General features: G+C 37.4%; 1 protein-coding gene across 2 annotated transcripts in view; it reads left to right on the top strand.

The window, feature by feature from the left end:
* Nucleotides 1–23,847, top strand: part of COG5 (component of oligomeric golgi complex 5) — a 295,076-nt gene that overhangs the window by 218,443 nt on the left and 52,786 nt on the right. For both annotated transcript variants that reach the window (XM_040260820.1, XM_040260819.1), the window contains exons 12-14: nt 4,966–5,170; nt 12,271–12,432; nt 14,610–14,709. In XM_040260820.1, coding sequence (XP_040116754.1) covers nt 4,966–5,170; nt 12,271–12,432; nt 14,610–14,709 — 467 coding nt within the window. The remainder of the gene's footprint in view (nt 1–4,965; nt 5,171–12,270; nt 12,433–14,609; nt 14,710–23,847) is intronic.

Genomic DNA, 23,847 nt, shown 5'->3' with positions numbered 1-23,847 from the left:
AGTTTTATGTGAACCAAGAACTTCCAGATGTCCAAGTTGGGTTTAGAAAAGGCAGAGGAACCATAGATCAAATTGCCAACATTTGCTTGATCATAGAGAAAGCAAGAGAATTCCAGAAAAACATCTACTTCTGTTTCATTGACTACAAAGGCTAAAGCCTTTGACTGTGTAGATCATAACAAACTGTGGAAAGTTCTTAAAGAGATGGGAATACCAGACCAATACCTGTCTCCTCAGAAACCTGTATGTGGGTCAAGAAGCAACAGTTAGAACCCTGTATGGAACAACTGACTGGTTCAAGATTGAGAAAGGAGTATGACAGGGCTGTCTGCTGTCACCCTGTTTGTTTAATCTGTACGTGAGCACATCATGAAGAATGCCGAGCTGGATGAGTTACAAGCTAGAATAGGCAGGAGAAACATCAACAACCTCAGATACACAGATGATACCACTCTAATGGCAGGAAGTGAAGAGGAACTAAAGAGCCTCTTCTTGGTGAAGGAGGAGAGTAAAAGAGCCGGCTTAAAACTAAATATTAAACAAAACTAAGATCATGGCATCCGGCCCCATTACTGCATGGCAAATAGAAGGGAAAAAGATAAAAGTAGTGACAGATTTCCTTTTCCTGGGCTCCAAAATCACCACGGACAGTGACTGCAGCCATGAAATCAGAAGACTATTGCTTTTTAGCAAGAAAGTGATGACAGACCTAGACAGTGTGTTGAAAAGCAGAGACATTACTCTGCTGACAGAGATCCATTTAGTCAAGGCTATGGTCTTCCCAGTGTCACGTATGGTTATGAAAGCTGTACCATGAAGGCAGAATGCCAAAAAATGGATGCCTTCAAACTGTGGTGCTGAAGACTCCTAAGAGTCCCTTGGACAGAAAGGAGATCAAACCAGTCAATCTTAAGGGAAGTCAATCCTGAATACTTGATGCTGAAGCTGAAGCGCCAGTATTTTGATAATCTGATGTGAACAGTCGACTCATTGGAAAAGTCCCTGATGCTGGGAAAGATTGAGGGCGGAAGGAAAAGGGGGCATCAGAGGGTGAGATGGCTGGATGGCATCATGAATGCAGTGGACATGAACTTGGGCAAACTTTGGGAGATGGTGAAGTACTGGAAGGCCTGGCATACTGCAGTCCATGGGGTGGCAAAGAGTCGGACATGACTGGGCTACTGAACAACAACATCACCATTCTCTAACCTTGATATTATGTTACATACTAATTTGTTTGCTGTTTTTCTCCTTCATTGAAACATAAGCTCCTCTCGGGTAGGAACTTTGCTTCTTTTGTTCACTGCTGCATACGCACTGTTTACAACATCATTTGTCATATAGTAAATGATCAGCAAATACTTGTTGAGTTGATTAGTCCACCTTCCAGATTTCACACTGACCAGGATTTGGTTGTCTGGAGGCTGATGGGAGTTTTCAGGAGTGATGCCCTTTCTTGGTCAGGACTCCAGTCAATGGCTGAGAGATGAGTTGTTGCGTCTTCACACAGGGAGATGTGCTGGCAGAGTCAGACACACAGGCTGAGATTAAGCACGGCTACTGAAGACTAAGGCCAGATCTGTGAGAGCTGCAGCTCTGGGATAAACTAGGGGGTCTAGGAGGAGTGAGGTAATGAAGTCTAGGCTATTAGAATCTAGGGGAAAGATTTAATTCCATACCTAGGTCCTTCTTCATTCTTTTTTCAGTTTGTTCATTCAGTAATTCAATGCCTGGTGTTATTCTAGGTAAAGGAAATACAGAGGCAAATCAAACAGTATCCCTGTCTCATTAAACTTGCATTCTGAAGAGGGAGCACAGACAGTCAACACAAACTAATAAATAATTTCTTACAGTGTTCATTGCTATGAAGAAATCTTCATAAAACAAGCTACTGAAATAAAGATGAGTTTCCTCTCCATGTTAGTGTCTATGTTGGAGTCACTAGTTATTGCTCAAAAAGAACTGAGCAGTATTGCTCAGTTGCTCATATGAAGGCATAATCTGTGTAATGGATTACTTAGTAACTGGGAATTAGTAATCTGTCATTTTCTATTTGTAAATGATTTGTTAGATTATTAGATATGCAGTTAAGTTCTACACACATTTATCAAATAAATAATTGATTGTAATCAAGTTTATAGGTAATTGATGTGAACATTTTAAACCTACTGATAAAAGAAAGTAAACTAGAATTTAACTTCAGGAATTACCACACAATATTTATTTGTAAACTTTAAATGTATTTGATTTAAGTAACTTAGAATCAGTGAGTCAGTCACGTTTACTGAGATGATATAGTCACAGTTTGGGTTTCTGAAACTCTGAACAATGGATTGTTCTGCATAGATAAGATTTCTGTGAAAGTGAGCATACTGTCCATTGAAAAGCAAAACTTAATTTATTCTGTCATTAAGAGATACTTACTTAATTTCTACTATGTCAAGCACTGTGTTGAGTACCAGATATGCATTGAAGAAAATGAGTCTTGTCCTTGTTCTCATCGAGTTTATAGTCAAGTACGGGAAACATATGTTTCATAAATAAAATTGGAAATTGTGGTAAATGGGAAGGGAAAAAGCAAATTCCTATAATGAAATGAATATGATTTAGCTTTGAGGAGCTCAGGAACTGTGAAAGATCTGAGATATTTACCCTACTTAGAAAGGGTAGCCTGCCAAAGTGCTCTGGATATTGTCAGAAGACATGAGACTCCTGGGTCAGAGCAGAAGGACTTTATTACTCAGCATACCAGGCTGCGTGAGCATTGGCATCTTTGTTTTTTGGCTCCCCACACCCCCAGGTCTCACAGGGAGATGCAGTTCAGTGGTAAGTGTACCATGAGTTTGTCTCTCTTAAGCTGGGAGAATCTGCCACTTTTGCTGTAAGCAGTAAGCAAGCCTGCTCTTTGTGTGCTGAAGAAGTTACTTCATCTTTCAAGGCTACTTGCTACAAATGCAAACCTTGCTACAGATAAATGGCCTGGATAAAGAGCAACTAGGGCCTCTCATTATTGACATAACCCTGCAAGAATTTGTGGGAACACTCAGGGCCATGGTGCATGGCTTCTTTATTGGGGAGGAGGGATTTCAAAGAAGTCCTCACTGAGATTTTTTTAAACAGTTTTTTTATTAAGGTATAATTGGTATACAATAACCTGAACATAATTAATGTGCACAGTTTTGTTAAGTTTCAGCATACATGCACACCTATGAAAGCATCACAGCAGTGAAGATCAGTGAATATACTTGTCAGCAAAAGTTTCCATGTACCCCTTTATAATTCCTTTCCCTGCCATCTCCTTTCTCCTTCCCCAGGCAAATTCTTGACAAGCTTTTTGTCACTTTGAGCTAGTTTACTTTTTCTGGAACTATGTACAGATTGAATGATACAGCATGTATTATGGATTCTTATTTGCCTTTCATGCAGCATGATTGTATTTAGAATCATCTATTTTGTAATGTGTACTTCTGTATAGTATCCCGTTGTTAAGTATACTACAGTTCATACATGCATTCACTTGTGGATGAACAATTTAGGTTGTTTCCAGTTTTTGTCTATTACAAATCAAGGTGCTTTGAGTGTTCATATATAAATCTTTATATGGACATATACTTTTATTTCTGTTGAATAAACATGTAGAAGAGGAATGGTTTGACCATATGGTAGGTATATCTTTAACAGTTTAAGAAAATGCCAGACTTTTTTGCAAAATGATCAGTTTTTCTTTTCTACCAACAGTATATAAGAGTTTTAATATTTCTGTACTCACCAACATTTGATTTTTGTAATTTTAGCCAGTCTAACAGGTATATAGTCATATTTCATTACGATTTTAAAAATTTTACTTCAAAAGCAAAGGCAACAAAGGAAAAATAAACAAGTGGGACTATATCAAACAAAAAACCTCTATGCAGCAAAGGAAACCATCAACAAAATGAGAGGACAACCCACTAAATGGGAAAAATATTTGAAAATTGCATACCTGATAAGGGGTTAATATCCAAAATATATATAGAACTCATACAACTCAGTAGCAAAAAACCAAAGTATCCAGTAAAACAAAATGGACAGGATCTAAGTAGACATTTTTCTATAGACAACATATAGAAGGCCAATAGTACATGAAAAGATGCTTAGCATAACTAATCATCAGCAAAATGCAGATAAAAAACACAGTTAGATATCATCTCACACCTGTTAGAATGACTAGTACTGAAAAGAAATAATAAGTGCTGATGAGGTTGTAGTGAAAAGGGAACCCTTGTACTTTCTTAGTGGGAATATAATTAACTGATGCAGTCACTATGAAGAACAGTATGGAGGTTTCTCAGAAAATTAAATATAGAACTGATCTAGCAATTCTACTTTTGGATTTTTACCCAGGATCATTTAAATATATCTTTCTGTTATAATTTCTTATCTAAAACTATTTTGGTTTTTTATACTTTGTATGATTTGAAACCTTTCAAATTTATTCAGATGATTTCATGGCATTAACAATTGTCATTTTTGGTAAATATTTCATGTGTATTTGAAAACAATGGCTACTTGGCTGTTTTGGAAGAAGTATTCTGTAAATGTCAATTTAAGTAAATCATGGGTAAATCGGGTTTTTTTTTTAATGCTTCCTGATTTTCTATGTATTTTATCAGATTTTGAAAGAAAAAATTAAAGTCTTCAACTTTTTTCATCAGTGTGTTTGTTTCCTTATAGATTAAATTTCAAAAACCAAAGGAACTTTGTGACCAACCCAATATATGGTACATATATCAAATGCAGTAAATAGTCTGGGAGGAAAATTACTGCTACTGGCATTATTTTGAAAAGGCTTATTAAAACACACCTTTGTTTTGTCCTGTGGTATAGGCTATTTGTAGTACTGTTTTCATATACAAAAGAAACTTTATTTGCTACATTTTATTGTTTTATCATTTATCTAATCCATTTTATTGTTTTGCTTGGCAGCTTCTATGTTTTTGAAACAGGCATTTGAAGGAGAATACCCAAAATTATTGCGGCTTTATAATGACTTATGGAAGCGTCTTCAACAATACAGCCAAAATATTCAAGGAAATTTTAATGCAAGTGGAACTGCAGACCTCTATGCTGACTTACAACACATGGAAGATGATACACAAGATGTATTCATACCGAAAAAGCCAGATTATGAGTATGTTTGTGTAATCAAATCTGTTTGTTGGCACGTTAAGGATTTTGTCCTTTATTTTTATCAAGTTAGAAATTGGGGAAATGCTAATCTTTCTGAATATTTGTAATGATTATTACTTATTTTTTTACCTTAAAAGATTTCACAACACTTTTAACTTAAGGAATCGAACTTTTATCCTTAGTTGAGCAGCCTTATTCCTACTGAGAATTTGTCTTAAAGGATGTCACAAAGTTAGGTGAATAGAAGCTAAGAGATGAGCATGTGTAGTCACTGTCCTTCAATGGATACTATAATACATTTTTAATTATATAGCATCATTTTTGATGGGCCACTGGCATAAATGTGATATAAAAGGAACTGGTATGTTCAGGAACTTTGGTGGAAACAAATCTTATGCTGGGATAGGTTCTCAGTCTGGTGGGCAAAAACTAAGTACTGTCGAAATTAAACCTGCAAGTCTCTTAGATGAGTCATGAAGTATAGTATATGTAGTGATATTTATAAGCCACATTGGAAAACAATGTACCAACTCAGTAAGTTTAAACCTGCCAGCTTTCCTCCTAAATTGAAAAGAAGTACTGTTTTCATATTTCTCTGTAAGTACCAACTCAATTGATTGGTTTGCACACTTCCTTTAAACACTCGAATCATTTATTGTGATGTGATTGACTCAAGTAACAACAGATTTTTATCACCTACCTTGTAAGAAAAATGATAGATTTATGAGTGGTTTTTTAATGTTTATTTCAACTTTTTTTTTTCCTGAATACTTACAGTTGAATTGTAGCCACTGTAGTAAGAAGTTCTGACTGGTAAAATACAGATTATATAAGTTTTGATTGGTAGAGTAAGTGCATAAGAGTAGGCTGAAGTGATAGAAGGGACTTTGTTCTCTTCAGTTACTCTTTCACATTAAACATGAAGTAAACCTGAACATGGTTTTTGGCCAGTCCAGTATATTAAGGTTTTTTTTTAAATGTATGAAATAAAATATGTAGTATCATTTGATTTCTGGCTTAGTTTTATTTTTAAATTCATATGCTTGTACTGAGAAGCTCTGGAAACATACATAGCAAAAAGTAGTAATGCTTTATCTCCAATAGGTAGAGTTTTTATTTTGTATTCCTGCTTTTATTTAAAATGAGCATATGTTACTCATGGGGGTAGGGGAAAGAAAGTAAATTCAATGTAGAGAAAAAAATCAGAATGAAGAAAACCTTTTATTTTGACTAGTGGGATATCATTGTCACCTTTTGGAGACTAACTTCAGTAAAGTAGTTGATGTGGAAGAGGAGTTGTGACCTGTACCCTAAGAAGCCAAAAAATAATGAGAATAGTAAGGAACAATTACATTATGTTTTACATATTCTTTTGAGAAGTGAGGCAAAGAGTCAAACATAAATTTGACCATGGTAGCTGAGCCAAAGGAAGGTTTTTTTTTTTTTTTTTTTTTTAATTATAGAGGGAAAACTGAGAGTGTTTATAGATAGAAGTAGCCAGTGGAGAGAGCAAGAGGTAATGAACAAGATCTTGGAAAAATCTGAGTATAATCAAGGCACAAATAACCAGGTTAGCATTTTTCATCATTAATGATTCATGCTGAATTTGAGAGCTGTTCTTGTTATGAAGAAAATAAAACAAGAATATTCCCTAATGGTCCAGTTGTTATGACTCAGTGCTTTCACTGCTGGGGCCTGGCTATAATCCCTGGTTGGGGAACTAAGGTCCTACAACCACACCCCCTCCCCCGCCCCCCCCCCCAAAAAAAAAAGGACAACATGATAGAGTGCCTTATATAAGGTGGTGAGGAACGGTCTCTATGAGAAGATTACGTTGACCCAACACCTCAGGAAGAAATCAGCTGTGGAAGATTTGGAGTAAGATTGCAGGCAGAGAGAACAGCAGATGTAGAGTCTCTGAGAAAACTAAGAGGGAGATGTTGAGGAATAGAAAGCTGGAACACAGTGAACGAGGGAGAATGGGGGCTGTGAAATCGGCTCGAAGAGGGAAGAAGGTGTAAGATTATGTGAGGCTTTATTCACTATGATATGGGATTTGGAGTTTATTCCAAACAGTAGAAACCATTGCTTTTAAACAGAAGAATGATATGAACTGATAAACACTTCAAAATTAACACTAGGGCTTCTATGTGGACAGCTAGGGAAAGCATCACCACAGGGAAAGAGAAGTGGGAAATGCAAGCTATTTTGTTTATCCAGACAAGAAATGACAACGGCCTAAAACAGGATGAGTGGATGAGGTGGTGAGAACTGGTCAGGTTGATTGTAGATATACTTGCTAGTAGATTGGATTTGAAAGGAGAAGAAGAATCAAGGATATGTATGGGCAAGTTGGGAGAAGACCAAAGATTGGAAGCCATGATCTTATCAAGTAGTGTTGAACAAAGGGTTTTCTTTTGAAACTGTTGAATCAAAGATACAAATAGAGATGTTATAGACTTTTGAAAAGGTAGTTGACTGTGAATCAGGGCTAGAAATGCGTATTTGAGAATCATCACTATGCAGATCTTGAAAAATCATGGGTCTGGAGGAGATTCTTTAGGGAAGATATACGTAAAGAGAAAAGGGAACTTAGGCCCAAGATATGCACTCCAGAATTTATAACTTTCTTGGAGGATTGGCAGCCTGCAGGACTGAGGCAGAAAAAAAGTGGTGAGATAGGAGGAAAACTCAAAGTTGTGTGGAACTCTTAAGGAATGAGTTCATTTAAGTCAGAGGAGGAATGGTTAACTGTGTCACATGCTGTTGAAAAGCTGAAGAAGCTTAGGACTGAGAATTGACCTCTTGATATAGCAAAATAAGGTGGTTCAAGGCCTAAGTGTGGAATGGTAGATACAAGAGCATTATTAGAATTGATGAAAGGCAGAATATGAGGAGATTGACTTCTGAGATGACAGCACTCCCAATTCTGCTGACCCATCCCCAGTGAATCTGGTGAAAACTATTACAACAAAACCCAAACAACTCAGTGCCTCTGGAAATGATTTTAAAAGCAAACAGCAAGTGAAAAGTCATCAATGCAAGAAAGTTTATGAAAATTTGGTAGAAAGAATTCCATAAGAGTCTGTGATACTAGACCCAAGACAGTTGTTTTCTCCCTTCCTCTTCCCAGTTCAGCAAGGCACAAGCTCCACTCCAAACTGTGGCAGCCAAGAACCAAGGGCTCCCTCTCCCACCATTCCCAACCAGAGGGCTTTCTGCTTAGGAAGAACAGCACTGCAGCATTTCTCATGCTGCTCTCAGCTGCCAGTTGGCTGAAGCCAAGTGTCAGACAAATGAGATCAGTCTGTGGTGCTTCCTTATTGTGCACAACGCTCACGTGTTACGTATGCTATCACAATAAAAACAAAGCACCTAAAGTGAATTTTTAAAAGTATGTTCACACAAATTTTTAATGAATGTTTATAGCAGTATTCATAGTTACCAAAAGATAGAAACAAGCCAAATGTCCATCAGCAGACAAATGTTATATATCCACACAGTGGAATACTATTCAGCCGTAAAAGGAATGAAGTACTAACACTTGTTACAGCGTGCCTGAACTTTGAAAAAGTTATGCTAAGTGAAAAAGGCCAGATACAAATGCATATACTGTATGATCCTATCCATATGAAAGTCAAGAACAGCAGATCTCTAGAGATATAAAGCCTATATAAAGCCTATTGGTGGTTGCATAGGGCTGGGAATGGGGTGAGAAGGGTAAAGATTTTAAAGCTGAAGGGTATGAGGTTTCTTTTGAAGGTGATAAAAATGTTCTAGGTTTGAGCGTGGTGATGGTGGCACATACCCATGAATATACTGAAAACCATCAAACATACACTTTAAATGGCTGAATTGAATGTAAGTCTCGATAAAGCAGTTTTCTAAAAAAGAATAGGAAAGGAGGAGGTGGGTTCAATTCATCTGAGGTTTTGATATCAACAAAGGAACAAAGCTACTCTTTCTTTGGGATAAGAAGAAAATCAGATGTAGATGAAATTACAGAGGAAAAAGAAAAGCTGGCATCAAGTTGACTAAAGATCAATAATTGCAGTAGTTTTGGTCTTCGTGTAGAAACAAATGGTCCGTTATGGAGAGTGAAGGACTGCAAAGAAGGGTTTTAATACCTTGAGCTTCAGGTCTCTTGAAATCTAGGAGTTTGTATCAGTGTTCAATAGAAACAATTTCCTTTTTCTCTGGAATGCTTGGGCAGCTTAGCAGCAGGTACAGAGACCATCTAAATGAGATATTTCTTACAGCTTTGAAAGGAAGGTAGATTAGAAAAATCAGGATGCTCGTGAGAGTACTTGAAATGCTGGGCTGATGGAGGATGAGCACAGCAAAGGATTTCACAGCACTGATCACAGTCAGGTCAAAGAGCAAGTTCTTTTGAGTAAAATCTAGTGTTTTTATTGATACACAAAGCCCAGCATGTTTTGTTCCATCTGTTTGCTCTAATACCTCATTTTGTACTGTTCTCCTGTCACTTAAGTGCTCTGCTTCTCTCACTCTGGCAAACTCAGCCAGGTATAAGTCCCCTCTCAGGGCCTTTGCACTTCCCTCCTCATAAAAGTGCCTGTTCTGAAAATCTGTGTAACTTGCTCCCTCCTTTTTCCTCGTATCTTCCCAGGAAGCCTTGCCTTGCCTCACTCTATCTAAAGTTGGATAAAAACTGCTCTCTGGCTTCTTTGCTTCCTTCTCTTAGAATTTATTACTCTTTGTCATATTCCACAATGAAGTCATTTAAAAGTTTTATTTCTTCTTTTGTGTGTTGTCTCTTTAAGAGGGCAGGAAATTATTTTAGCTGACTTCATTGCTACATTCCTCACTTCCAGGAAGTACTTGGCAAATTGTACACATTAAAGAGAATTTGTAGGAGGGAAGAGGGTAGGGGCAAGTGGAGGTGTGGAAAGTTGTCTTCAAGCTTGGAGACCTTAGAGGTAGAGCAGTTCAAAGTGATGACTCAAAAAGTAGACGTATAATACAGGATGGGCTTCCCCGGGTGGCTCAGCAGTAAAGAATCCTCCTGTAATGCAGGAGACGCAGGTTCGATCACTGGGTTGGGATGATCTGCTGGAGAACGGAGTGGCAGCCTGCTCCAGGATTCTCGCCTGGAGAATCCTATGGACAGAGGAGCCTGGCGGGCTACAGTCCATAGGGTCGCAAAGAGTTGGGCACAGCTGAAGTGATTTAGCATGCATGCAAGCACAGGATAGGTTTTAGAAAAGCTGTCTGTTTTGACATAATCACCAAGGATCCTACACCCCCCATGCCTAGTTCTTCAGTTTTTCCAAAACTAACAGGGTGGAATAGGGTAGGGAGCAGGGAAGCAGGCCGCCTTGGGAGCAGGGCTAGGGTGAGGCTAGGCTTCTGCTGCCACCTGAGGCTGGACCCTATCACATTGTTCTTCTGTCACATCTCTGTGTCAGTGGGTTGGTTTCCTGCAGCAACCACAGGCCTTGGTCTTGCTCTCCCTCTCAGCCAGCCTCTCAAACATAGAGCATAGAGCTGCTTCTCTTTGTAGCTACTCACAGATCTGCTGCTGGCAGATAGCCACCTAGGCCCTGGCAACTTTGTTTCTGGAGTAAAACTGTAGGACCTTCTGGGTGAATCCTTGGAGAAGAGGAAGAATGTCAATACTTATAATTTAGTGCTGAAATTTCTGTGGAAGAAAGAAGAGGATTCTTAAGGGCAGTAAATGATCAGAGCAGAAGTAGGGAAGATGTTTAAATAGCTGGTGTGGACCTCAGTAGAGGATTGACTCAGACAGATTTAGGCACTAGTTCTTCCCTGTTCCTACTGGGCTCTTTCATCATCTATTATAAAAATTATAGTTATCACTCCACCTGCACATTTCTTCACTGGGCTGTAAAGCAAATTTCATCTCTATCTTCATAGCACTTAACAAGGCTGGTACATAGGATTCTCGGGAACTATGTGTTGACTGAAATACTTACATTGAATGAGAAAGTGTTGAGAGATAACCATGGAATTATGATGTAGGAGCCAAGAGTGTTGTGACCTCTAGGTCTTGTCATTTGACCAACAAGAGTGGAAAAGGAGAAAGCCAAGTTTCTGATAACAAAGGAGCAGGTCAGATGTTTTCAAGATAAACATTTAGGATGAATTTAGGGGGATTTTTTTTTTTTTTTAAGATAACGGAAAGCTAGGTAGAAGGATCATAATCAGGGGCGATGGGGTGATGTGAGAAGACACAGAGTTAATTATATGGTTATAGACATTTGATAATTTTCAGAGGTAAAATATAAGTTCCAATAATTGGACAACTAAATGAAAATCAACAAAAATAACTGAAAACATTGGAGGTCTGGGGGAGAAAGAAGTGTTTAGTAGGTTAAATTTTAGTTTGTGAAGAATGTTATGAAAGTAAGAACTCCAGTTGGGAGACTTTTTGTGATTTTGTGGGACTTGTACAAACACTTTTTATTTTGTCCTCATTCTTGTTAGTATCAGTTTTGGTATCAGAAGGGTGATAAAAACCTACATTTGTATACTTCCCTCTCAGACGCTGAGCTTATGAGAGTGCATCTATGTGTGAAAAGGGTTGAACTGATGGGAGCCAGTCTTTGCAGAGTTGCCTCTCTTGTGTGTTGTGTAGAAACAGGCTAAGTGAAGACATGGCCCCATTAGAATTAATAAGATTTTACAGTGTTACTCTTATAGTTTCAAGTGACAAACTTGCTACAGTAGGTGCTGGGGCATATTATTTTACATTTATACCCAGGAATTATGTATAAATTAAAATGTTTAATTCTTAATAAGCATTTAATTATCAAATGTATATAAATATATTTATACATTTTTAAACAAAATTTTTCTGTTGTCCATATAAAGTTATCTTCTATAGAGGAGATGAGTTTTTTATTTATTTTTATTTTTAATTGGAGGATAATTTACAATGTTGTCTTGGTTTCCATCATACAACAATGTGAATCAGTCATAAGTGTATATATATATATATATCCCTTTTTCTTGAGTCTTATGGAAGATATATTTTTAAGAAAGGTATTTACAACCTGATACCATAGTATTTAGTCTTGTATAATTTAAGTTCATTTTTAATAAACTTTGTTTCCACAGTCCAGAAAAAGCTTTGAAAGACTCCCTACAACCCTATGAGGCTGCATATCTATCAAAATCATTATCTCGACTCTTTGATCCTATCAACTTGGTTTTTCCTCCGGGTGGTCGTAATCCTCCTTCTGCTGATGAACTTGAAGGTATCATTAAAACTATAGCAAGGTATGTGTTTTTATATAATGGCATGCCATAAAATGCCCACCACATTTGTTAGTGATGTCTCATGGCAGTACATTTTAAATTTATCTCTAGTTGTTCAAGTAATTAGTCCAGCAATTAAATCAAGAGTTTTGCAGTGAATGAGTGCACATGTCCTAAGTACTTGAGATTCCAATTAATAAAACCATTTAAATACAGTCTAAAAATAGTCATTTGTTCTTTATCTTGTCAAGGATGCAGAGTAAACCAACCTAATTCTTTATACCATAGCAAATTTCTGGTTTTATGTAGGACAGTAAATATAAAAATAATTTCACAGATTGAGAAGCTAAAGCATGGAGAGTAATTTTTTTTTTAAATCTTAAATCCAGAAAGTACTTCATGGTGTACAAGTATTATAATCCTGATTAGTCTACTCGTGTTTGCTATTTTAAGCTTTCTAAGTTGAATGTGACAGCTTTTAAAACTCTTGAAAGGGAAGATATCCCAGCAGAGGTGCCACCTGAATGCTTGCAGACAATGTAGTTATACTGTTGTCTTTAGATATTTTATGGTCACCCAGGCGACCCAGTCTGCAGTTGAGACTCTCAGTTGAGACTCTCAGTCCTGTCATAGTATATGAGTTGTCATAACAGTAGGTCTGTACATTTATAGGTGAACATTTTATGAGTGAAAATAGTTGTTAGGCCATGTAGGACCAGAGTATAGAAGTCTAAATTCTTTTAGATTACACATCAGGTAATGATTCTGAGGCATGTGAGAGTAAGACTAGAAAGCCACAGGTATAATTTGCAGAACCATATACAGTGTTGGAAGAGCCCAGAATCTTGATCCTAAATCTCTCCACAGTTACTTTGACTTTCAAAGGCCTGACTCTGGATTGTTAAGCCCTGATTATGTCTCCATTATTTGTTTAGTATAGTAGTGATCAAACCAGTCATTAATTCAACTTGATCTCTGACCTGTTTATGGAAATATTAAAGAAGTAACTCCCTTTCCCCTGTGCAACTTGACCGCACTGTGATCAGTTGTAAGGTGTGACTTGAAAAAGCATACTTATGCCACTGACCAATAGAATGTGAATACCAGGGTTAATTATGTCTCACTGTTAATTATGTCTCACAGTGAGATTATGTCTCACTGTTAAATGAAAGGGCATTTTTGATGCACATGAAAGTGAAAGTGAAGTCGCTCAGTCGTGTCTGACTCTACGGATCCCATGGACTGTAATCTACCAGGTTCCTCTGTTCATGGGATTTTCCAGGCAAGAGTACTGGAGTGGTTTGCCATTGCCTTCTCCAGGGGATCTTCCTGACCCAGGGATCAAACCCAGGTCTCCTGCATTGCAGGCAGATGCTTTACCCTCTGAGCCACCAGGGAAGCCCCTTTGATGCACATAGTAAGCACTAATGTTAAAGTCTTTTGCTTTCTTCATAAAGGAAGTCTGGGAAATACCAAGATTCTTTCTGCTACTTCAGAGACAGTAATTACTTTTCTTGCTTTCTACTTGTATATGCATTTTCATGCAGTTTTTAACTGCTGGTATACTTTACATGGTCTTTATAAATACTTTTGTTTGGAGCAGTCAGCTGAAGTGTCCCAAAAAATCCAGTGTAAAAAATTGAAAATAAGCATGGCAAAGAAATACTTCAGGAATCTAGATTTTTAAAACTTCCAGTTAAATCCTTGTTGTGCTTTTGATATAAAAAAGCTATGCTATCAAAATAACATGAATTGGCATAATTTCTACAGAAACTTAGTATCTTGATATATCATGTAATTTATATTTTTAGCCTATGTCCTTCCAAGGTCATCATTTCCATTCAAGAGCTGTCATTTCCTTGCAGATGTCTGTGATATGCAGTGTCTCTAATTGTACTTATCAGTATGAACAAGAGTGCTACTTGAAAAATCTGTACACAATTTACTCTTCTTAATCACAGCCTGAACCCACACATGACATGCTTTTATTAATGAGAAACTGGTCATTAACCAAACCATCTCAGGGCACTTTTTCCTAATGCTGAATTTAGGAGGGAAAATGAAACAATCCAATCAATTCTTAGAGGCACCCAGGGAAATCTATAAAAAGAATCACCTTGTTGTTTAATGGGTTTAAGTTCATATACTTGTCTTTGTTGATAAGCTGTATTGCTAAAGTGTGTTTTTGTTTTCTTCAGTGAACTAAACGTAGCTGCTGTTGATTCAAACCTCACATTAGCTGTGTCAAAAAATGTGGCAAAGACCATCCAGTTGTATGGGGTAAAATCAGAGCAGCTGGTAAGTGATAATCACTTCTGTAAACCTTGATTTTGTTTCAGATAACTAATTATACAATACTTGACTAGAAATGTTGAATTGACTGAATAGTAATTTACTGTCAAATTTTAAAGTGAAATTTTGAAACTTTCTTATGAATTTAAATCAGAAAAAATTGTTAAATCTATTAAAAAATGGCCCTCCTATCTTTGCCACACTTACAGAATGCAGGCAAATTTTGTAAGACTTTTGAAGAAATCTATGTGCCACATTATGAGTTAAATTATGTATATTTTAAAGTATATTAATAATTATTTCAAATTGGTCAAATTTCCTCTCCTGTGGTCACTCACTCCAGGTATCATTTATGTACCGTTACTTAGTGTGAAATTAAGTTGAACTATTAGAAAATGATTGGAGGATGTTAAGTGCTTAAACTGTAAAAGAAAAGTATTGATTTACTTTCTAAAGTTTCTAGACTGTGAAAGTTTAACTCCAAAATTACTCTATTTGAGACAGATGATTGTACATATTTAAACTAATAACTATATAACTGAATCATAATCTTAATTCTCTACATTAATGTTTTAAATTAAGTATACATATTTAACTAGTAGGTATGTATGCTAATTGAAATCCAAGGAACTGTTTAACTGTCATTGACTGAAGAATTTTAAAGAATGTGCCAAAATGTGATCTCTCTACTGTCATTGTAGTGATCTCCAACCATGGTTTTTTTCTGTGGCCTCCCTTACTGCTCCAGTTGAAACATGGTAAAATGAAGTATAGTTGACCCTTGAACAACTTGGGGGTTTGAGGCACCTACACTCCCTGCAATCAAAAAATCCACATATAATTTATAACAACATTTTCATTGTTCCTCCTTATCATCCCTTCTACCTCAGTGGAGTCAACCAACTGTGGATTGTGTAGTATTTACTATTTACTAATACTTAGTATTTACTAAGTACTGTAGTATTTACTATTGAACAAAATCTGCATGTCGATAGACCATTGCAATTCAAACCCGTGTTGTTCAGGGATCAACTGTAATCCAGTTTTACCTGTATCCAAGTGATTCAGTTGGTTCTGGTATAATTTTTAGAGTTGGTTGGTAAAAGATTGAACTGAAGGAATTTGCATAAAGTGATCCTTGGTGGTAAGAGTCATATCCTGAGGCTTCCTGCTTTCAGTTCCAGTGGGTGGCCCCATTGTGTTTGCATGTTAATATGATGCTGTCTTCTGTTCAGTTATTCTTGCAACCTTGACAGATTTTTTTTAAGCATTTTACAAGCATTTTTTTAAACATTGTTTATTGAGAACTGGCCCCACAGAGACCATGGAAGCTCTTCGTAGGTAATTAGATCATTAATTTTTCTCTCAGTCTTTGCTATAAAAGCTTTATTATGATGTTTATTACTTTAAAAAATATGGTTTATTATTATAAATGAAATTTAGTATTATATCCAATAGAAATCAATGTAATTACTAAAAGTGTCAGGAAAACATAACCTCATGAGATGATCCCACCAGAAGATAACATAAGGAAGAGCCAACATATACATGGAAAATAGTTCACTTTTCCACATCAGGCAAGGGCAGTAGTAAATGGAACATGTGACTTCAGTTAAGTCAGTAATGACAAAAAGCTTTAAAAAAATGAAAATATATCAAAAACTTTTGATTGAGTTGATGTTCTTGGCCAGATTGTCTGTGATCCTAAGTTACTCAGGCCTACCATCCTAAAGTGCTAAATTAAGGGTAAGAGAAAGTCACTGAATTAAAAATTTTTAAGTTAACTTTTTTTTAAGTAGTTTTACTTTTCTACTTTCATTTTAGTTTTTAAGGAAAGCTTAAGTATTACTTCGGCTTCCCTGATGGCTCAGAGGTTAAAGCGTCTGCCTACAATGCGGGAGACCTGGGTTCGATCCCTGGGTCGGGAAGATTCCCCTGGAGAAGGAAATGGCAACCCGCTCCAGTATTCTTGCCTGGAGAATCCCATGGACGGAGGAACCTGGTGGGCTACAGTCCACGGGGTCACAAAGAGTCAGACACGACTGAGCAACTTCACTTCACTAAGTATCACTTAATAGTACAAAGAGCATCATTTGTTTTATTTTTTTTAAATGCTATTGAGCATTGACAAGTAATGTTTTAATGTTCATCTCTTATTTTTTGGCTGTTAATAACATTATTTCTGCCACTCCTCTATGTGTTTGTTTTATCAGTTCAGTCATTCAGTCATGTCCGACTCTTTGCAACCCCATGAACCGCAGCACGCAAGGTTTCCCTGTCCATCACCGACTCCCAGAGTTTACTCAGACTTGTGTCCATTGAGTCAGTGAATGTCATCCAGCCATCTCATCCTCTGTCATCCCCTTCTACTCCCACCTTCGATCATTCTCAGTATTAGGGTCTTTTCAAATGAGTCAGTTCCTTGCATCAGGTGGCCAAATTATTGGAGTTTCAGCTTCAGCATCAGTCCTTCCAATGAACACCCAGGACTGATTTCCTTTAGGATGGACTGATTGGATCTCCTTGCTGTTCAAGAGACTCTTAAGAGTCTTCTCCAACACCACAGTTCAAAAACATCAATTCTTTGGTGCTCAGCTTTCTTTATAGTCCAACTCTCACATCCATACATGACTACTAGACCATAGCTTTCACTAGATGGACCTTGGTTGGCAAGGTAATGTCTCTGCTTTTTAATATGCTGTCTAGGTTGGTCATAGCTTTTCTTCCAAGGAGCAAACATCTTTTAATTTCATGGCTGCAGTCACCATCTGCAGTGATTTTGGAGACCCCCCAAAATAAAATCTCTTCACTGTTTCCACTGTTTCCCCATCTATTTCCCATGAAGTGATGGGACCAGAGGCCATGATCTTAGTTTTCTGAATGTTGAGTTTTAAGCCAGCTTTTTCACTGCCTCAAGAGGCTCTTTAGTTCTTCTTCGCTTTCTGCCTTAAGTGTGGTGTATTCTGCATATTTGAGGTTATTAGTATTTCTCCCAGCAATCTTATTTCCAGCTTGTGCTTCATCCATCCCAGCATTTCAGTTAAGTAATTAATTTTTCTCAACCACTCCCCGTATCCATGAACTTGAAGACGTCCTTTGCATTGTTTCCACCCTCAGTAAAACAAAAGAAAGTCATCTTAACCAAATGTATGTTCTTAAACACAAGCCATCCTTCCCACTGTCCTGTCCACACTGAGCTGCTGTGCTCACTATACTGATAATCTGTATTGCATGGTCTGTGTCCTCTGTGTTCTTAAATTTGACAGGTTTTATTCTTTGATCTTGCCATATTTCTCTTTATAATTATTTTGCTGAAAACATTTAGTGGAAAATAGACAAGTATTAAATTTTTAGTGGGAGAAAAATTGAAACAGATTTTAAAGTAGAATATCTATTAGTGGAAATGTTAACTTGAAATTTAGTATAACTAAGTCTATAAAGGGAGAATTCTTTTTACGGATGAGATATTTAGGCCTCAAGTCCACAAGGTTGAAAGAGGCAAAAATTAGATCATTAATGGTTAAGTGGTGAGATAGATAAAGGAAAGCTAGAATTTTAATGACAGTGTGTTTCCAAAAAGGGTGACTTGAAAATACAAAACTTGAAATATAAAATGGGCAGCTTTCCAGGATCCTACTTTTTTTTCCTAAAGGTTAGTTGTGGAAGTTTCTTGGCTATCAGAACATTTTAGTATGCTTAACCATAGCCTTAATTCACAACAGGAGAAAGAATCATAAAATGATTTCTCAAGTTGGTCCTTTCTGTGGACCATCATTATGGTTATCTAAACTTACTATGTGTATTTGGATATATTCTTCCATAAGCCTAAAAAAGCTATTTGTTGTTTCTTTTCAACCTTATCATTTGAATGTTTTAGGATATAATAGAATATATCATGTATGGATTATATGCATAGTACATGTATTTGCTTATAATAATATGAAAATTTTTTTATCATTACACTGTGTTATTTTTAAGCCTTCTTTTTTACTAACCACCAGAGTTGTGTGTTATAAGAACCTAAAGTTCTATAGGGACAATTTCTTACATCCTATTTTCTGACTCTTAAATGGTACCAGAGAATTCATTTTTTACAGTTAGAGTAGGGCCATAAAAATAACTGCCATTATTAAACATCTACAGTGTCTTGGATTGTACCATTTATTTTACAACAACCCTTGAAGGTATCTATAGCGGCTTGAATTGTGCCATTTATTTTACAACAACCCTTGAAATGACAGAATCTGCCACAGCAAAATGTGGAAATTGAGGCTGAGAAAGCTTTGTAGCCTGCCCACTATAGACTGCTAAAAACACAGCGCCAGCTAGCAAGTCTTGAAACTAGCATCAGACTCACGTTTGAGTCTAGACTGAGCTAAAACTCTCTTGTACCACAACACAAATATATCTTTCTTTTTTACTTAAGTATTATTTTGTGATTTACTTATTCACTTTGCAATATAACATAGAGATCTGTATCTACTGTTTTAACATTGAGTTGGCCAAAATGTTCATTTTGGTTTTTCCCAAATGTTTGTTTGTTACATCGTGTGAAAAAACCCTGAATGGACCTTTTTGCCAAACCAATACATACATAGTATGCTTATGTATCATAGTTTATTTCTTCATTCTTAATGGATAGTGTCTTAGGCCTTTTGGCCTGCTATAACAAAATGCCATAAACTGGGTGACTTACAGACAACAGCAGTTTATTTCTCACAGTTTTGGAGGCTGGCAAGTGCAAGATCAAGGCACCAGCAGATTTGGTATTTGATGAGAGCCCCTTCCTGATTCATAGATGCCTATCTTTTTTCTGTAAGCTCACAGGGTGGAAAGGGCAAAGGTGGCTTTCTGAAGCCTCTTTTATAAGGTCACTATTCCCAGTCACTTCTCAAGGTCGCTCAGTCGTGTCCGACTCTTTGTGACTCCATGGACTGTAGCCTACCAGTCCATGGGATTTTCCAGGCAAGAGTACTGGAGTGGGTTGCCATTTCCTTCTCCAGAGCGTCTTCCCAACCAGGGATCGAACCTGTGTCTCCTGCATTGTAGGCAGACGCTTTACCATCTGAGCCACCACGAAAGTCCTCAAAGACGCCGCCACCTGATAAATATCGCCACCTTGGGCGTTAGGTTTCAACATATGAATTGTGTGGGTGCTTCGTCAGTCAGCCGTGACGCTTTGTGACACACCTTGGACGGACTTTAGCCCACCAAGCTCCTCTGTCCGTGGAATTGTCCAGGCGAGAATTCTGGAGTGGCTTGCCATTTCCTACTCTAGGGATCTTCCTGACCCAGGGATCAAACCCACGTCTCCAGTATTGACAGGTGGATTCTTTATTGCTGTACTACCTGGGAACCCCTTTAACATGTGGGTGGGGAATTACAAGCATTCAGACTATAGCAGATATTTAGATAATGTAGTTATTTAATTTAGAAATAACAGGGATTTAGCCTTGAATTCTCATATGTGAGTTATAGGTCATGGGGTTTAGTTCCTTTCACATATATTTGATTTAGTCCTGTGAATATCAGCCTTTAAGGTGCTCTTTTATGAAAATGAGATCAGTGTTTTAGATTATCTTCATTTAAAAATTCTTATTTGTCTTGACAGCAGTTGTGAAGTTATAATTAATTTATTAAGCTAAGTAGAATTTTATGTTCCAAATATACACACACCTGTAGATGTTTATATTATAATATCTTATGATTGAGTTGAATTGAGTTGAACAAATTGATTATTTAATGGTAATATAGTGATAATTTATATAGGTCTGAAGTGTGACCATTAGTAGAAAATGTCACTAGACCTTGCTGTTACAAGTTTGAATCAATGATATGTTTAAAGGAAATTAGAATATTAGTATACAAGGAATTTTTATGGAACCTTGATAATTTATAGACTTACAAGCTATTGTGATAACAAAATTATAGGCAAACATTATTTTTAAAAGGTAAATTGTTAGGGCATTTTCCAATGATAACTATTATCTGATGGTTTTCAAAAATGACATGTAGAATCTTAGTGTAAATGTCAAATGTTATAAAGTGTAAAAAAGTAGATTGGCATTTAATTAAGTTGCAGACCATTTGAAACAGTAATAGGAATGACATTTAAGGGGAGGTTTCAACTTCAGTGCAGGTCAGTAGTTGTGTATGATGAGGTCAGTAGCTCTAGATGGCAGTAGGGATTTTTAAAAGCTTTATAAATATATGCTTTATTCTTTGTATAGTTAATAACTTTTTTGGAGACTTGACATTCTTATAATGAAAGAAAGCCTACATGATACAGAAGCATAGGAGTTTGACTATTTTAGTTTTAAAAGGATGACATACCTGGGTACTGCTCCATATAGCCTTCATATGGTAGTAGCCTATGTTAGTAACATTCAAGTAAAAGATTTTTTAAAATAGAAAATCACTTGGTTGAAAGAGTTTTCATATTATGTGCCAACAGGAAACATACCAGTAGATTCTCTTGGACCAAATACAGTTTAGCTGTGATACAAATACACTGATCCCTTTGGACTTCTTACTCATTTGATTCTTTAGACAGCTTTTCGCTCTTTTCTCCCTCTGTTCTTACATTGGACTTCTTTTCTTTAAGGTGGATTTCTGACCTGCTTCCCAGACTTGTAAGACCTTGATTTTCTGGGACTGTGGCAGATCAGTAGTAAATGGTCAAGTTGTCTAAGATTTAGTCAGCCATGGTGAAGACAGAGACAAATATCAAGTAATGGTTATTGTAATTAGGAAATATTTTCAGGAGAAAGTAAGCAACTCAGTTGTCACTTAAAGTCTGAAAGTCTGCATTATCTGTTGCCACAAAAACGCTGTATGGTGGACAGCCACAAAATCTGAGTGGCATGCAGGAAGCATTTACTGCTCATACGTCCTGGGACCAATGAGGGGCAGCTAGATGGCTTTGCCAGTTTTGGCTGGGTTTACTCCAGAGCAGGCTGGCTGCTGTTCAGGCTGGCTTTAACCATAGTCAGTCCTCTGTTCTTCACATCTCTGATCTTGCAGCAGGCTTTTCTGAGCTTGATCTCATGGTGAAGGCAGAGGCACAAGAAAGGAGCCCCAGAAGTCTGGCTCACCAAAGCAACCCAGCCAAGGTGCAGATTCAGACAGCACAGGATGTGGATGCAGAAAGAAATGAAGGATTAGGGCCAGTTATGCCATCTATCACAAAGTGAGAGTGGGAACTTGGCAAGAAAAAGAGAGTTTGTTAACTTTTCTTTTTGAATCACCAATTGCCTAGTCTCCCTACTTGAATCCTAGTAATGTGTATTACATTTTTAAGATACCATGTATATATGTATTGGGATATAATTGACACGTAACATTATGTTATTTTAAGGAGCAGAACGTATTTTTTTTTTCTTGTGATGGGAACTTTCAAGATTTACTCTTTTAGCAACAAAAAATCCACCACATTCAGGTATGACCTAAATCAAATCCCTTATGATTATACAGTGGAAGTGACAAATAGATTCAAGGGATTAGATCTCATAGATAGAGTGCCTGAAGAACTATGGACGGAGGTTCATGACATTGTACAGGAGGTAGTGATCAAGACCATCCCCAAGAAAAAGAAAAAGACAAAGTGATTGTCTGAGGGAAGTGAGGTCACTCAGTCAAGTCTGACTCTTTGTAACCCCATGGACTGTAGCCCACCAGGCTCCTCCATCCATGGAATTTTCCATGCAAGAGTACTGGAGTGGGTTGCCATTTCCTTCTCCAGAGGATCTTCCCCACCCAGGGATCGAACCCAGGTCTCCCGCATTGCAAGCAGATGCTTTTACCATCTGAGCCACGAGGAGGCCTTACAAATAGCTGAGAAAAGAAGAGAAGCTAAAGGCAAAGGAGAAAAGGAAAGATATACCCATTTGAATGCAGAGTTCCAAAGAATAGCAAGGAGAGATAGAAAGCCTTCCTCAGCAATCAGTGCAAAGAAATAGAGGGAAGCAACAGAATGGGAAAGACTAGAGATCTCTTCAAGAAAGTTAGAGATACCAAGGGAACATTTCCTGCAAAGATGGGTACAGTAAAGGACAGAAGTGGTATGGACCTAACAGAAGCAGAAGATATTAAGAAAAGGTGGCAAGAATACACAGAACTATACAAAAAAAATCTTCATGACTCAGATAATCATGATGGTGTGATCACTCACCTAGAGCCAGACATCCTGGAATACAAAGTCAAGTAGTCCTAGGAAACATCACTATGAACAAAGCTAGTGGAGGTGATGGAATTCCAGTTGAGCTGTTTCAGATCCTGAAAGATGATGCTGTGAAAATGCTGCACCCAGTATGCCAGCAAATCTGGAAAACTCAGCAGTGGCCACAGGACTGGAAAACGTCAGTTTTCATTCCAATCCCAAAGAAAGGCAATGCCAAAGAATGCTCGAACTACCACACAGTTGCACTCATCTCACACGGTAGCAAAGTAATGCTCAAAATTCTCCAAGCCAGGCTTTAGTAGTACGTGAGCTGTGAACTTCCAGATGTTCAAGCTGGATTTAGAAGAGCCAGAGGAATCAGAGATCAAATTGCCAGCATCCACTGGATCATCAAAAAAGCAATAGTTCCAGAAAAACATCTACTTCTGTTTTATTGATATGCCAAAGCCTTTGACTGTGTGGATCACAACAAACTGTGGAAAATTCTTCAAGAGATGGGAGTACCAGACCACCTGACCTGCCTCCTAAGAAATCTGTTTGCAGGTCAAGAAGCAACAGTTAGAACTGGACATGGAGAGCAGACTGGTTCCAAATTGGGAAATGAGTACGTCAAAGCTGTGTATAGTTACCCTGCTTGTTTAACTTTTATACAGAGTACGTCATGCGAAATGCTGGACTGGATGAACACAAGCTGGAAATAAGACTGCTGATATGCAGATGACACCACCCTTATGACAGAAAGCAAAGAACTAAAGAGCCTCTTGATGAAAGTGAAAGAGTTGGCTTAAAACAACATTCAGAAAACTAAGATCATGGCATCTGGTCCCATCACTTCATGGGAAATAGATGGGGAAGCAGTGGAAACAGTGAGAGACTTTATTTTTGGGAGCTCCAAAATCACTGCAGATGGTGACTGCAGCCATGAAGTCAAGCTTGCTCCTTGGAAGAAAAGCTATGACCAACCT

The sequence above is a fragment of the Oryx dammah genome, unplaced genomic scaffold (assembly GCF_014754425.2).
Source record: "Oryx dammah isolate SB20612 unplaced genomic scaffold, SCBI_Odam_1.1 HiC_scaffold_18, whole genome shotgun sequence".
NCBI lineage: Eukaryota > Metazoa > Chordata > Mammalia > Artiodactyla > Bovidae > Oryx > Oryx dammah.
Note: the sequence above shows the minus strand (reverse complement) of the source record. Positions and strands in the feature narration are given on the sequence as shown.